Source organism: Pogona vitticeps, chromosome 4 (assembly GCF_051106095.1).
Source record: "Pogona vitticeps strain Pit_001003342236 chromosome 4, PviZW2.1, whole genome shotgun sequence".
Taxonomy (NCBI): domain Eukaryota; kingdom Metazoa; phylum Chordata; class Lepidosauria; order Squamata; family Agamidae; genus Pogona; species Pogona vitticeps.
Window position 1 is genome coordinate 78560818 of NC_135786.1, and position 17307 is coordinate 78578124.

General features: G+C 41.7%; 1 protein-coding gene across 2 annotated transcripts in view; it reads left to right on the plus strand.

The window, feature by feature from the left end:
- The window catches only part of LOC110079862 (cystathionine gamma-lyase-like), an 84591-nt gene that overhangs the window by 40703 nt on the left and 26581 nt on the right, over positions 1 to 17307 (plus strand). The window contains exon 12 of one of the 2 annotated variants that reach the window (XM_072997800.2): positions 1342 to 3240. The exons of the other annotated variant lie outside the window; for it this stretch is intronic. Coding sequence (XP_072853901.2) covers positions 1342 to 1368 — 27 coding nt within the window. The 3' untranslated portion in view covers positions 1369 to 3240. Of the gene's footprint in view, positions 1 to 1341; positions 3241 to 17307 lie in introns of those variants that run through there. 2 annotated transcript variants of the gene reach the window in all.

Here is a 17307-nt window from a genome sequence, read left to right on the forward strand (position 1 = left end):
TGTGAAGGAAGCCTGGAAGCAAGGAAGCAAGAACATCCCTCTTCAGCCCCATCCTACCATACACTGATACCTAATAGAACCTTCACATTCAGCTTCTGGATATGGTTCCCTATGGTGTTTATATACAAAAACAGACATAAATGCCCAGAAACATTGTATACACAATACAGGAACCTGTTCCATTTTGAACCCCGGTCAGACTACCTAGCTCAGCATTTTCTCTTCTTACTGGCGGTGGCTCTCCACTGTTTAGCGACTGCACACCAGTTTTTCCCAGCTCTCCTTTGAGATTCAGGTAGGAATGCTGGGACCTTTTGCTCCACACAGCATATCTGCTTAACTGTAAAATTTCTGAAAATTTCCATTTTTTCTGGAAACAATGTTTTCCTCTGTTTTTTTTTTTTCTGGAACAAAATGGAAATTTTTGGAAATTTTACATCTCTAACGAGAAGTTAAATACATAAAATCTCAGAAGTCTTTCATTAGGGTCTTCAGGTTATATAATTTGAATACCATGTGATAAACATATTATTTAATATTATAAAAGAACATATTCCATTTTTTTCAATTTTTCCAGAAAAAAAATAGCTTTGGAAAAAAGCAGAAAAGGTCTTTCCCCAGACCTTTCCATCTATTTGCTTAACCCAATAATCTTTCCCCTTTCTTTCCCACTCCGAAACAGCCAGTAAATAAACCAAGGTCCTCTTTAAATGTGTATTAGGCTGTTTTCACCTGCATGCAAATTCTACCTGCAATATACAGTTCTGGTAGGCAGAAAAGTAGTAATTTTTGTAATAAGCTTTCGCACTATTTCATAGTATCCCATTATTTCTATGATTATGAGGCAGGCTCCCTTTAGGTATTGCAAGGCAGTAGCTTTTCAGTGCAGCCTCATTTGACGTTACACAAATTCCTCAGTGTATACTCACATGAGAATATATTTGCACTGAGCTAGATAAATGAAGTCCAACAACACTCTCGTTCAACTAAAAAGAACTGCAAAAAAGTTCAAATGCATATATTTGTGAACAGACATTCACTTCCTTGCATTGGGGGGGGAGAGTATATTTCAGTTACACCACTCCCTGAAAAGTAGGCAAAATCACTTTGAAGTCAATGATGTCTTTATCTGTGTACATCTGTTATTCTAGGTAGAATTGCTTCATTATAGGGTTTTTTTGGTTTTGTTGTTTTTACTGTAGCTGAGAAAAGGGAGCAATGGATCTGGAGTCCAGAAAATTGATGTAAACCCATTTTGTGCTAAAGGTGGGTTCACTATGAACATTACAACAATTCAGAGGAAAATAATGATACTATTCAACTTCTTTTCTCTTGCTGCAGATCCCTGATTGCAAAATCGGTAAATAAGAGACAACTGCAATTGATTCCTGTGCAACTCTAAACAAACTAGAAGTTGAGCATCTTGTGAATGTTCTTTGGATTTTACTTCTTGAACACAAAAAATTATGTTTCAATATTTTGAAAACAAGCCAAGGGTGCCTGTTATCCTCCATAGACCAAGTGCCTTTACATGTGTAACACCATCATTGTCATGCAGCAGCTAGCTGTGTTAGTCTGTTGTTACAATTAATGCCAGAAATAGTCATGCAGCACCTGTAAGACAAACTAGTTTTAATTCTTCCCAAGCTTTTGTGGATCTCAGCACAAAGTGTATCTAGTCTTCAGAGGTGTGCTTATGAAAATGTGTGAAAAAAATTGTGTTATAGGTGCTATATGACTAATTCCATCATTGTCAGTACTGCTCAGTAGCTGTTATCCTCAGAAATACTACAATGAGTTGTTTCCCAGCAATATTTAAATTACGTTCATTGCATGTTGGTGTAATATAAGGTCAAGGAGCAGGAAATCTCCAATTCAGACCTCAATTGTGCCACAAATTCACAAGGTGGATTTAGGTAAGTTGTTCTCTCAGCCTCAGTCCTGCCATCTGCAATGTGGGCAACTGCTATATAGGGCATATGAATTACTATGAAGACATGTAAAGTACTAAAAAACACTAGTTGTGTTTAAAACAATACTGCTGCTGTACCTTCCCTCTCATTGTTTGTACTTGATACTTGACTCAAAAAATTACTACTTCCCATGGGGGGAAAAGTGTTTTTGAGATGAATTCCTTAGACAGCTGTTTCTTTCTTCTGTGCAATATTGAGAAATGGAACAAAATCATTTGCATGTGTATTGCATTTTTAAAAAATAGATCTCAAATAATTTGCATTGCTTCCCACTTTGAAATATTAATGAATATACTGTATATTTAACTTACTTTGCTTACATTTTTTGTCTTAACATAAGAGCATTCTAGTTCTAAAGTGTAAATTTCTTATTAGAGTGTAAGAGGGTTCTTCTACTTTTTGGGACAACCCTTCTTCTTCGGCGGGAAATAGTAGAGACATTTTTATAACCTTCAAACTTTCATCTTTATTAACACTTATCTCCTCCAGCACGTTACTTATAGGATCAAAAACTCTTAACTCTGGCAACAGGCCAACACTAACAGAACCAAAACTTTTGCCATAATCCCATGGACTCAACGGGGATGTCTCCCATGCCATTCCCTGTATTCCAGTCTTGGGGGCGGAGTACTTTGGAGAGCACAGATCGTCCCACAGCATGAGTGCCTTATTCAGCCTCTTTCGTTCAGTCTATCGTAGAACGTATTGTGGGCTATTTCTGCCTCTCTTTGTAGCTCCAGCTCACGAGGTGCCACAATCACTGTTCATTCCTTAGTCATGTACCTCAATGGCTTCGCTTCACCAGGGGCGGGCTCAGGCAGCAATCCACCAACCTTCAGGTTTGGAAAGTCTCTTAGCAGCCCTTGTGTCTAGATTTGTAGCGAAATGCCAACAGGTGATGTCATTCCTGCCTGTCCATCGCAACTCAAGAGGGAGGAGCCAAGGATAAAGCAGGAGGGGTGAAGTCAGAGAGACAGACAGAGAGACAGTTGGAGATGTGGAATGGCAGTTAGGGTTTAGGAGAGAAGGAGAAGGTTAGTGAATTGAGCTGAGAGTGTTAAGAGAGAAAATTGTGAGGGTTAAAATATATTGAACAAGCAAGAATGAAATCGTAAGTACTATAAGAGAGATGTTGATTACAAGCACATCGTAGTTTGGAATAAAAGTGACTGCATACATAATCCAATCCATGTTAATACCTGATGCAGTTCCTACGTGATTTACCTTTATGAGTTACTTGATAATAAAAAAATGTTTGTTAATTAAACTTCTGATTCCTAAATTCAATAACCCTTAGTTTTGGCAGCACACGTGTATAACATAATTGGTATTGGAGAATACCTGGTGGCAGTGTAAAGGAAATAGGGCGTGATTCCTTGTGAGGGCCAAATAAATAGGGGCAACAAGGTAGATCGCCACAGGATTCTTTTGAACTCCTTTCTCCGGTTTTCAGCTCTCTTTTGTTCGTATTCTGCCACCACTGAACTAAACTAGTGCACCCTTTCCTCATTTATATCTTCCTCCCAAATTGTCACTTCTTGCTCCGGCTCCTTTTGCCCTCTCACCTCTTCTGCTAGACAAACCGTATTCCCCACCTTTTCTTCTGACCCTATTTCTCCCGCATCTTTTGTAACTGTCAACCCTTCATCTTTTCATTCTACCTCTCTTTTCTCCTTTTCTCCTCCTTCTATGGCTTCTGTAATTACGGATAACTCATACATTCTGCTCCTTCACATAGAGTGATTTTAATATGTGAGTGTGGCAGTCACCCTGCTTTGGCTCATGTAGGAGGTTGTTTGCATACACCAATGGGAGCTGTTGGGAGACGGAGCCAGAGAAACTAGAAGGGAGGAGTGAGTCAGAGTTTGGGGAGTTCAGTCAGTGAGAGTCAGAGATGAGAGTCTGAAGGAGAAGTTAATCTGTGGTAGTTAGAGAGGGTGGCTGAATTTGGAGTTAAGATTGTGGAACTTTTAGAGAGCTAAGAGAGGTAAGAGTGAAACAAGTTATTACTACTGTGTTTCCCCGAAAATAAGACAGGGTCTTATATTAATTTTTGCTTTAAAAATGCATTAGGGCTTATTTTCGGGGGATGCTTTATTTTTTGCCAAGAACAACAATCTACATTTATTCAATTACCATCATTTATTTTATTTATTATTATTAATTTATTCACATCCTCCTTCCCCTTCTTTAAATGTACCTGGTGCCACTTCCTCCAGGAGTGCCTCTGCCGCTGCCAGGAGGCGTCACGATGGTGGCTTGGGTTCCTCCAGTGGCGGGCTGAGGCTCCTGTTGGGGCTGGCGGGCGCTGGGTTTGTTTTGAGGGAAACAACGGCAGCAGTGAAGGGGGAGGCATTGGTGTGGAATGGGGTGGGGAGCGTGGGGTCCATAGCCCGCGAGCCCAGTTGAGGAAAGGGTAGCAGCTGCTTCAACATGTGGCCCTGCCAGCAGGATCCAGCACCAAAGAGGGATCTGAACAAGAGGAGGGTTAAAAGAGTTATGGTAGGAGAAAGAGGGGAGGGGGGGAAATAACGGCAGGGCGGGGTAGGCTGGCTGACAGGGGCTGGAGCTCCGTAATCACCTCCCCCCTCCAACCTTGTGCTTTTTTAGCCTCGGCTGAGCGCACGCTGGGGGGGGGGGGGAAGCATGCACACTGCAGAGGCGCAAGCCTCAAGAGCTGTTAGGAACTTAGCAGCTAACAAGCAAGTTCCTGGCGGTACACAGCTCCTTCCTCCCTAGCTGCCCGGCCCCTCTGCAAGCGGGGGAAGTGGGAGAGGAGGGGAAGACATTTTAAGTCTCTCTTGAGGGCTTGGGAAGATCCCGGTGAGTCCCTGGTGGAGAGGAGGGTTTCACTTAACTAGGGCTTATTTTCAGGATTGGGCTTATATTAAAAGCATCTTGAAAAATCATTCTAGGGCTTATTTTCAGGGAAGCACAGTAATCTAATGAATACATTAAAGTCTGTGAAGAACCTGTTTAAGAGAACTGTAATCAATAAACCTGTGTTGTTCAGGTGTTGATCCTTTTAAATATTTGTATATTTGTATATTCACTATTGTTAGCACAGTGTTAAGATAAAATTTGCAATTTTCTGGCTCAGACAAACACCAAGCAATGCAAAATGCAGACACCATAGCACAGTGGTCTGGAAACAGGGGTAAATTACCCCAAATTGGGTAAAAATGAAAATCCTGGGGGTAATGAGCAGAGTCTACCTTGTAGGATTTTAAGCATAACCTTGCTAGCATCTGAAATGAGTGCAATTGTACGGTAGTTGGAGCATTCTTTGGCACTTCCCTTCTTTGGGATTGGGATGTAGACTGATATTTTCCAGTCCTCTGGCCACTGCTGAGTTTTCCATTGATGATGATTTAAAAAATAGCGCACTGGTCTTTGATATTGGGCTGTGGCACCAGGGTGGGTGATATGACCTTTAGCCTGGTTTGTTCCTTTTTGCACACCACACATAGAATGATTAAGGTGGTAGGGAAAGCACACCCCCCCCCCCCGAATTCTGCGTTGGCTGTCTCTAGCAAGAATGTCATTGCTAGCACCACTCTGGCAGCCATTGATGATGATTAAATCCTCTGCGAGCTAGCAAAAATTTAATGCAACTTGCTAGGCACGTTGGACACCTTACTGCTCCCTATACCACCCCATGGCTGGAGTGCAATGTGTTCCAGCAAAAATAGTGCACATCTTTATTAAATTTGGTGCATCCTGCTAGTTCGGTACATAGCCTGGCAGCCATTGATACTGATGATATATCCTGCTAGTTCAGTACACAGCCTGTGTAGATTCAATAATATTTTGAATTCAAATAATGTATGATTTCCTTCCTTTCAAATCAAGGGGGTAATGTTGGCGTATATAAATTTTTTAGGGGGTAAAAGGTAAAAAAGTTCCCTGACCCCTGCCATAACAGGTTGATGCATCCACTGGAAGTATGAGTCAGCTGAGACAGGTAGAATCAAATGGGAGCAAAGTTCACCTCAAAATGATTTTTAAAAGTTCACTGCCCTTGTTATATTGCCCATCATTTCTTGATTGTCATAGCAAGTTAAAATATTTTGAATACACAGTCCCTAAAATCATATTTAGTCTGGCACATTACAGTACATGTTCTTCTCGTTAATCAGTTTAGGGAATCAAAGCAGGATGTCTGCTTTGTATTTTTTCTGGGAGCAACTAAGCCTCTGAGGAATAAAAAGAATAAACAGTAGGAAGACCAACAGCTTCATTGGGCATATTTGAATATGTTAAGATCATTCGAAAAAGCTGGATAATGAAACAAATGCTTAAGGGCTGCCAACTTTTTACAATCCTGTACATTGTCAGCAGCTGAACCCACATGTACTAGTAGATGACCATGCTGAACTTTATGCTATGAAAAACCGTGCTGATTTCTTCCAAGCTGGTGTTAAAAGCACAGGAATGGCTACTTGGATACTCTGCAAATGCTATATTTTGCACCCAGAGGAGCAAATTGTGTTTGCAGAAAGACAGTAAAGTAAATATCTCTGGGAAGAAATTTAAACTGAAATAATCTACACAGCATGTTACTGAGTGATACAAAAATATAAAATGGCCATGTACATGATTCCACTCTCACTGTCACCCATTGGTGCTTCCAGGGGGTGACCTTTTCTAGCACTGCTCAAGGCCATTTCAGAAACAAACCAATGAGTTGGACAGGACACAGTACTTGCAACATTCTGAATTGTTCAGCACTGTGATAAAGATCTGTCTTTAATAAAAACCACTTGAAACGGTTCTGCAACAAACTGTCCTCCTTATTCTGTAAAGCTACATTATATGAAAGGATTCCCAGAAATCCAGTCTACCACCCTCACTCTTATGCAACCCATGACCCTAAGCTTGCTCAGGTCACCAGGTGGAAGGTCCCATGGACCTTAGTGGAACTGTTGTAGCACAATTCAAACAAGGCATTATTAATCTGGAGTTTTCCAGCAATTCACATGTCAAATATACCAGATTAACACAATGAGAAAGAAAAGAATCAGAAGCATAGTTTAATCAATTAGAACAGGGGTCGCAAACCCCCAGTCCGTGGGTCCTTTAACTGGGCCGCGGACACGGACCTCCTCCCCCCGCATGCACACACGGGGGTGTGTGATATGCTTGCGGAGGGGCATCTCACGCTTCCAGGTGGGTGTGTTGCACTTGTGGAGGGGCATGTCGCGCTTGTGTGCATGCTCACAAGCGCAACACGCCCACCCACTCTCAAAATCTGCCTGGCTTCTAATTTCAGCCCATCTGGGAGTGGGAACAGCGGCGGCGGCATCTACTTGGCAAGCATGGGGCTTTGTCCCCGCCTCGTAGGGGCTGGGTCACACCTGCCCCCCAGAGTGCCCACACATCCAGAAGGGGAGCTCTTTCCCTGCCCAGGAGTCTTCTCACTCAGGGGTTTGGTGCCATGGGGGCTTCTGCTTTTAGGTCTCTTTCTTTCCCCCCCCAGGTCTTCATGGGTCACCTGGTGAGGCTGCTGCTGCTGTCGCCTCATCCTCTCTGTAGCTGAGGTGAAGGAGGGGCCCTGCTCCCAACCTGGCCACACGCTTCTCCTTCCTCCCCCCTGGCATTCCTCCACTCCCTGCTGCTTATATACCGCCCCATAGCGCTTCAAGCATTCTCTGGGCGATTTACAAGTTAATTATGCAGGCTACACATTGAAGAGGAATGATGGGGGTTGTGGGTAGGAGGAGAAGAGACATGTTCTGTTGGTTGCTGGAGGGAGGGAGGTGTGGGGAGGGCAGGTCAATGTGATAGTGGATGAATTCAGATGTAGGGACTGAGCGGGGGGGTGAAGATTGGGTTAAAAAGTGAGATGGAGACAAAATGTGTGAAGTTTATATGGGAGAGAGCAAGTCTGGATAGGACCTTGTGTTCCTCCCATTGACTTACCTCTTCCGCCAACAGCCTATTTTGTTGTTTAGTTGTTAAGTCGTGTCCGACTCTTCGCGGCCCCATGGACCAGAGCACACCAGGCCCTCCTGTCTTCCACTGCCTCCCGGAATTTCGTCAAATTCATGTTGGTAGCTTCGATGACACTGTCCAGCCATCTCGTCTTCTGCCGTCCCCTTCTTCTCTTGCCTTCACAGTTTCCCAACATCAGGGGCTTTTCCAGGGAGTCTTCTCTCCTCATGAGATGGCCAAAGTATTGGAGCCTCAGCTTCAGGATCTGTCCTTGCAGTGAGCACTCAGGGTTGATTTCATTCATAAAGTATAGGTTTGATCTCCTCCAACACCACAATTCAAAAGCATCAATTCTTCGGCGGTCAGCCTTCTTTATGGTCCAGCTCTCATTTCCATACATCACTACTGGAAAAAACTATAGCTTTGACTATGCGGATCTTTGTCAGCAAGATGATGTCTCTGCTTTTTAAGATGCTGTCTAGGTTTGTCATTGCTTTCCTCCCAAGAAGCAGGTGTCTTTTAATTTTGTGGCTGCTGTCACCATCTGCAGTGATCATGGAGCCCAAGAAAGTAAAATCTGTCACTGCCTCCATATCTTCCCCTTCTGTTTGCCAGGAGGTGATGTGACCAGTGGCCATGATCTTAGTTTTGTTTTTTTTTATGTGAGCTTCAGACAATTTTTTGCGCTCTCCTCTTTCACTCTCATTAAGAGGTTCTTTAAGTCCTTCTCACTTTCCGCTATCAGAGTGGTATCATCCGCATATCTGTGATTGTTGATATTTCTTCCGGCAATCTTAATTCTGGCTTGGGATTCATCCAATCCAGCATTTTGCATGGTGTATTCTGCATATAAGTTAAATAAGCAGGGAAACAATACACAGCCTTGTCGTACTCCTTTCCCAATTTTGAACCAATCATGTGTTCCATATCCAGTTCTAACTGTTGCTTCCTGTCCCACATATAGATTTCTCAGTAGATAAATAAGGTGGTCAGGCACTCCCATTTTTTTTAAAAGAACTTGCCATAGTTTGGTGTGGTTCACACAGTCAAAGGCTTTTCCGTAGTCAATGAAGTAGATGTTTTTCTGGAACTTTCTGGGAGTTCTCAGTCCACATACTGCTGAAGCCTATCTTGTAGGAATTTGAGCATAACCTTGCTAGCATGTGAAATGAGAGCATTCTTTGGCACTGCCCTTCTTTGGGATTGGGATGTAGACTGATCTTTTCCAATCCTTTGGCCACTGCTTAGTTTTCAAAACTTGCTGCATATTGAGTGTAGCACCGTAACAGCGTCATCCTTTAAGATTTTAAATACTTCAACTGGAATGCCATCACTTCCACTGGCCTTGTGTTAGCCATGCTTTCTAAAGCAAAAAGTCAAGGCCCACTTGACTTCACTCTCCAGAATATCTTGCTCAAGCTCAGCAACCATACTACAGTGGTGCCTCGACTTATGACCATAATCCATTTTAGAAGATGTGCATAACTCGAATACATTGAAACCCCATTAATCCATTCCAGCCAGAAAAAATATACAAATAAATAAATAAAATAAAAATAAAACACTAGAAGCCCTATAGGAATGCACTGGGGCCAAAAAACAAACACACGAAAACAAACAAACAAACAAAAAACACAGCCAACCCCAGCGGAACGCTATGGGGTTGGGAAAAAACACTCAACACACACACACACACACACACACACACAGAGTCAGCCCCAGCAGAATGCCATGCAGCTGGGGGGGGGGGAAACACAATGCCCCCAAACACAGCCAGCCCCAGCGGAACATGGTCGGGCTGAGAAAAAAAACACAACACCCCCCCACATAGCCAGCCTCAGCAGAACACTATGGGGCTGGGGAAAAAACACTCAAAAACAACCCACAAACACACAGCCAGCCCCAGCGGAACACCATGGGGCTGGGGGGAAAAGCAGAAGAACAACCTCCACATACACACAGCCAGCCCGAACGCGATGGGGCTGGGAAAAAAAACCACACCAAAACACAAAAAAATCACAGCACAGGAGGGAAGGCAGTAAAACTGGAAAAAAATAAACCAAAATTACTTTTCATTTCTTACCTTCTCAGTGTCTTTACCTGAATAACGAGGGAAGGCAGTTGAAACAGAAAAAATGAACACAAATTGGTTTTGATTCCTTACCTGGTCAATGTCTTCACATGTATAAGGAAGGTGGTAAAAATGGAAAAAATAAACCAAAATTAGTTTTCATCTCTTACCTTCTCAGTGTCTTTATCTGCATAAGGAGTGAAGGTGGTAAAAATGGGGAAAAAATAAACCAAAATTAGGTTTGATCTCTTACCTGGTTGATCTCTTGGCCTGTATAAGGAGAGAAGGCAGTTAAAAAGGAAGAAATAAACCAAAATTAGTTTTCATCTCTTACCTGGTCCGTGACTTTACCTGTATAAGGAGGGAAGATGGTAAAAATGGAAAAAACCGAAATTAGGTTTGATCTACCTGGTAGGTGTCTTGGTCTGTATGAGAAGGGAAGGTAGTAAAAAATAAATAAATCTAAATTGAGTTTTGATCCCTTACCTGGTCAGTTCCTAACCATAAGATATGTTGTTTTACTTAGAAGATAGTTATGTGATATGTATTAACATTTATAAACCACTATCTCTTTAAATTTTGAGCAAGTAATTAACACTATGAATATGGAAATAAATACAAGAAAAATCAACTCAGAAAGAGAACTATTAAGCTAAACAAGTCAATAGATCCTGGCATATTAACACATTAAATGAGTAAATATTTCAGACACAATAATCTTTGGAATCCTTCAGACTCGGAAACAATATGTAAAGAGGTCTGTTGTTCATTTGTGAGCAACATAAACAAAAACTTTTTTTCTAATTATGATTACTAAGGAAGGAGATTAACCGAATACAATCTAATGAATGCTAGGGATGAAATATACAGATTAATCATGCAAAGTGGGCAAATGTTTCAGAAAGGAAACATTTCTGTTTCATTTCCAACAACTACACCCACGGCTCCATCAGAAAAAGGGCACCCAGAAAAGGATCCCCACAAATGCTACTCTTTCCCATCTGTGTGGGAAGTCTGTTATTGAAATCCAGCTTACATTTGGCTGCCCCCTAACAAACCCATTTATCTCCATTAAAAAACAACAGCAACCTCTCAAAAGTACCACATCAACTGCCCTGCCAGATCTCACCACCTTAAACCTACACTACCCAGACAACGCCTTAATATAGTTTCCAAAGCTATAGACAAAACAGGAAGCAATCCTGTCCATTGATACAGAGTACATCTCTACAAACTATGAACTTGAATGGCTGAGAAAGTCCACGGTTAAGCCTGGATAAAAGGTAAATGTAAGTAATTTTGAAAAGCCAAGGTCTGTCTAACTCACTCTGCTCCCAATGGCTGTTGAGGCAGGAAAGCAGCAAGTGGGCAAAGACCAACTGTTAAGAATTTAGAGCACTGTTGCTCCAGCAATCATGTGACCTCAGAGGTCATGTGACACCTCTCATTATGTCTTCAGCGGTATGTCAATAGTTATTTAAATGTCTTTCACACTCTTAAGCCCAACCAGACTGCTTGCAAGAGTCTTGTCCCGTGGATCATAAATACTTCTGCATGGGCTGCTGTTGGGCTGTTTTATTTTTGTTTTTCTTATAAGCTCATAAATGATAAGTAGTATCTCCAAATGAGCGTCCATTAACTATCTTTGTTAATGAGGTGGAACTATTTACCTACTTTTTAGGTCAAGAGTCAAGAATTGAATATTAGAAGATGTTGGAGAACTACTTGCCATTCAGAGCACTATTTATGTCACAGAAACCTGGTCCAAATACAGAAAATGTTAGCACTAAAATAAATCTTTCTTTCTTTTTCTCGTCCTGACTTAGGGTACAATCCTAACTAGCCAGGCTGGCCTTAGGCTGGCTGAACCAGACTCTCACAATTAAGAGGAAGATGCCTGTTAAAGGTACAGTGTGCTATTTCCCCCAAATGCAAGTCCTTTCTGCAGCTGCCATGAAACCCATTGCAACACCAGTTTGTGGCGTAGAAAGCTAAGCCCCTCCTAGTGCATCTGGTGTAGTCAGAGTGCCCCCATGACATCTGACTTTCTCTCATTTGAACATCCACCCACCCCACTATCTGAGAGAACCACAGAAGGCAGCCAAAGAAAACTTCTATTTATTGATCTATAAGATGGCCTCACATTACTCCCTCTTCCCCCTGCCCTAGCTCATGATTAGTGGCAAGGTTAGTGACTAGAGCTGTGTAAAGTTATACTTCAGGCAAGAATTCTTAAACTGTGCTTTCCAGAGATCCTATAGTCTGTTGTCCATCTGACACAATTCTACACAACTCTATGCAGTTCAAGGCCTGGCCCTTTCACTGTCCATCTTCCTGCTCTCCTTCCTGGTTGGGTAATGTTGAGTTTGCACTTGGACTCTCCATTCTGCTTTTAATCATGATTGGGCAGCTTGGGTCCCTTCTAAATTTGTGGCTTATGACTGGAGGGCCAGCTTGAATCCTTACCACTGTCAATCCACCTGCCCATTACCTCCTGGTTCATGACTGGGGGGAAATTTGAATCCCTCCCACCCTCGCATCTTGGCTCATGATTGGTGGGGCCACCATGTATCCATCCCAGTGATATCTTGCCCACCCCCTACCTCCTGACTGATGATTAGGGCACCAGCCTGTATCCATGCCAGTGTCTACCCAGCCCCATCAGCCTCATGAGTCATCCCATTAACACAGCTCATGATTGGCAAATCATGCATTCCTTCCCACTCTTCCCATCATTATCATTGAAAATAGGGTTTGTGTCCCTCCCTTTTTCCTGCAATATCCTTCCCTAGGAGCATGGCCCTGAGCTACCTTGTCTAATAAAGAAACTTGACTCAGAGTTGTTGTACATAACATTTTATTGAGCAGGTATCTCTCCTCAGAAGCACCCTTGTATCTTAGACAATGAGTAGACAGACAGCAGAGAGACATGTGCAAAGTGCTTTTGTGTAGCTGATGTAAAGCTTTCTGACCAGACCGGCTGCAGGACTTGGGCACTTCAGTGGCTGCAGTCACACATGGCCGGGTGCTTTTGGAGCTGCACCTGTAGCACAGCTGGCTGTTGATTCCAAATCCGGATCAAGGTGAGTGTACCAGCGAAAACCATCCTTGAGCCTCATCAGGAATTCATTTGGGGATTCCATGGGTTTTTTTTTTTATCAATCTCACATAGTCTGTGAAGGTTTCACAGCCTTTGGCACTCCTGGGCCATGAATTACAGCATTTCTTGCTGCTTTCAGCAGGTGGGGCCCAGCAAGCTTATTAGGATTGGGATCAATAACTCAGGTTATGAGGGCTGCTGCTTCAGGCCAATCAACTCTTCCATTGCCATCGGCTATTTGTTGAACCCTATGAATAGTATACCAGGCGTAGGTCTTAGCAAGAGCCTGGCATTTCTCATCTTCGCTTAGGAGGCTGCTCAGAAGAGTGGTGAGTAGTAATGATCCGTTGGATCAAGTCCACGTACTTCTGAAGATCTTGTTTCCAGTTAAATAAATCAGCAGTGGGGAATGGAGTATGGGCCAGCACTAATTTATTTCCCATTGGAAGCTCCATTAAGGGGAGAACTTTCTCCACAGGTTTAGGTGTCAAGCGATCTGTGGGCACTCGCTATGTGGTTTGTTTAGAAAATTTTAGGACATTCGATTTGGTGCCCTAATCTTCTAATTCAGTGGTCCCCAACCTTTGTGGGACCGCTGAATTAGAATCAATCAAACATTACAGTCCTACTACAGATTCAATTTGAATACACGTTTTGAAAAGCTTCCACTTCTGCAGGTGTTAGTAATAAAGCTGTGGAATCTGCTCTCAGCCTTCGGATTTCTGTGTGCAAATAATCATTTACATGGGCAAACACAACTCTCCACATCATGTGCCGATCACAATTTATTGGTCCTGGGTCCGTCACATATGGGACATTGTGTTCTGCTCTGCCATTCATTTGGCAAAGGAAAATAGGATGTTAGCTGAAGTGTGACTGCTGCTCGCTTCCAGCAGCTGCAGTCTTGAGCTCTTAGAATTCCACGTCAGTCACGACCCAATGTTTACTCCTTTTAAAATGTGAAATCAGTTTAATCTGACACATATAGAACCAGTCTTTTAATCAAAGGTATGTAAGTCTTGCTCTTATTAAAGTTACTATCCTGTTGTGCCTTGGGGAAATATTACTGGATGATGGGGTGAGCAAAATACACGGTGCAAATTAGGTTATCAGAAGATATATTTTTAAAAAATGTATGTGCTCTCTCTTCCTTCTTAGTGACCACTACATATTATGCTATTTCTTGATGGCAAATATTTTAAAATCCTATTTTTTGTAACTTTTTAAACAGATGGAACACAGTTATATAAAAATTTGACCCTGAATGATATTTTATGCTGTGAACTACTTTGTGAAGACTGTCGTCCTGAACAGAAGCATACAAAGATACTGTACTTAACAAATACATTACCAAACGTACAAACTGTGGGATTGCTTCGAGAGCCTGCGGTTATACTGGCCAGTCCTGACTAAACGGAATAAGGTGACTGCAGCAGTGGTGCTGACTGAGACAACCTTTCCTGGGGTTCAGCCTTCACTGTACGCCAGTTTAGCAGGAAAAGACAAGGAATTAATTGCAGCCATTAGTGGGTCTTTCCCAGGACATCTGGGGAAAAATACAGATTGGTGGTTTAATATGGGGTGTTTGTTTTAGTCTGACTGAAGTGCTTGATGGGTATTTCTCCATCTGGTGAAGGTTGGACTTTGATCTACAAATAGCCTCAGTAGGAACGGTAGCGCCATTAAATCAATCTGAACCAGCCAGGCGCCTTGTGGATGCAGTTGGTTTTCAGGATGCTCTCTTAACTCATTTGGCTAATCCTCTAGTCACTCCTGGAATGGGAACCTGGATGGGTGGTAGTGATGGAAACGTCTTCTCTTTTGCTGCCAAAGCTCTAGTTGTCAGTATGCTTTCATGATGGCTCAGGGAAATGACATTTCCAGAATTACATCATAAGTGCAGATGGAAGAAAATCTGAGAGCACCTTTGAAGGTTTTCCTGTAGCAGTGATAGCAGCACAAACATTTCCTTACCCAGTATGGCTGCACAGATTCTTTTATAAAGCTGTTCTGACCTAAATCTTCAACCCAGTCCTAGGGCCTTGGAGGTTGCTTAGCAGCCCACTGCAACAGCTTAGCGTTGTGCAGATGCAATCATAACTATTGTAATATGGGGACTTACTTCTTAGCAAACATGTGTAGAATTGGCTTCAAACCTACACATACTTATGTGGACGTAAGTTCTGCTGCAGTTGATAGAATTCATTTCTTCTTTTCTTTTTTTAATCATTTAGATCAGTCTGGTTTACTACAATTATCTTGCTATTGATGGTTGCCAACTTCTTACTATTGAAAATGCCTTAAGTTTTTTTTTAAAAAAAGATAATTCAATAAAAATTATCTAAACCTGAGATATGAAAGTCAAGCCACTGTTAATAAGGGCAAGGCATTATATTTTTTTCCTTGGTTGGTTGGCAAGCTTGTTCCCAGATAGTATTACTGAGTAGCCATATATTTGTATACGTGTGTTAAGATAATCCTCATTATTGACTTTTATTACATCTGGGAATGAATAGTTGCATGAAGTCAAAGTTAATTGATGACGTTGATGATGTTTCAGCACCAGGTCAAAATCTTCCTGCTCCATTTGTGGTCCAGGGTTCCTTTTTCAATGCCAGTATTGTGTTAATTGCACACTATGGTTCAAGGTCTGATTTATTGTGTAACATTAGATCAGATCACACAGGACAGTTGCATCCTCTTGTGCAACATAAACACATTTCCACCCAAAGCTGGAGATATTCCAATAGATTCAGATCTGATTATTCGCATCCTCCGTTCTTTCGTAAACAAACATTGTTTTGTTTTGGAATCCTTCCATATAATGTTTGCATATTAAATCAATATGCATAATTTCACATTCTTTTTATAGGTTGGAAAAGTATATTATTTGGGTAAAAGGAGCTTGGAGTGCAAAAGGGTCCAAAAGAAATTCCTCAGCAATATGGCTATAAGGAGTACTCATACAGTTTTCTGGAACTGGTACAATGAGATTTAACATCTACATGTGAGTTGAGATACAATCTGTTTAATGGTACAATATACAATTATACCTGTACTACAGCCACTGAAGAAGATCAACAAGAAACACAAAAGAAAAAGAAAAAAAGGCATTGTGCTATATTTTAATGTAAGCTTTCATGGGACATTGCTCACTTCTTCAGACATATTAAAATAAAGAGATGACATGGTAAAACATTCACTAAGAGACAGCGGTGTTTAGTTGCATTTCACACCTTGTAATATAGTCCTGTTTTGAAGCTAGATCCTGTAAACAGCAACATGATTAAAAGAAACTACAGAGGAGCAGCTGTATTGTAGAGAATGACAGACTTTACCTTTGAGCCTTGTTCTGAAAATATTGGTCTGGTAGTTGTGAAGGAAAAGAACAATACGTAACAATGTAATTATCACATTTGGTAATGACTTAAGAAACCTTGTACTGTATAAGGAACATAAGACTATGTTCCTTACACCTAAACCTCTATAAACATTGTGACTGTATGTGGGCACATTTAGTGCTGCTGAAGTACATCTGTCATTTATTTAGTGTGTTTTTTCCTGTACCCAATGTGTACCAAAAGACAAAAGTATTATGGCATCTTAAAGACTAACAGTTTTATTTCAGTGGTTACAGATCAGTTTCTCAGACATCTGACATAAAATACTGCATTTAACTACGCATTCATATAGAAGTACAGATTGCTGTGGTGATTAAGTGAAGACTAAAAATCTAGAACCAGGGAAATCCCTTCTCTCCCCCACCCCAATTTCTGTGTGGGAATAAATAACTTTGTGCGTGAATACATAGAACTAAACACTTTTGTTCTTTATTTAAATTTTAGAGCACATTCTGGAACATATGAATGCAAGTTATGTTAACTACCCCCTTTTTTTAGATCTTCCTTTACAGTTCCTTTCTTCTATAGAACTTGCGTTCAAGCTTAGTGTCCTGGAAGCAGCTTTTGTGGGTCGGGATTTCACCTCCCCACCACACCAACGCTGGGCTATTCGTGCCTCTTTCCCACCGTCTTGAGCTCGTCTCACGGACATATGGGATATAGTAAATTTTAATAATAATAGTAGCGGCAGCAGTAGCAGTCAGAATCATTATCATCATCATCATCATCATGGTGATGATGATGACCACACAAGCGTCTCGTTATTTCTGCAGAATCCCAGGCTCATTCCGGAACACCGCAATGATTGAAGGGGCCTCGAGTCCTGCG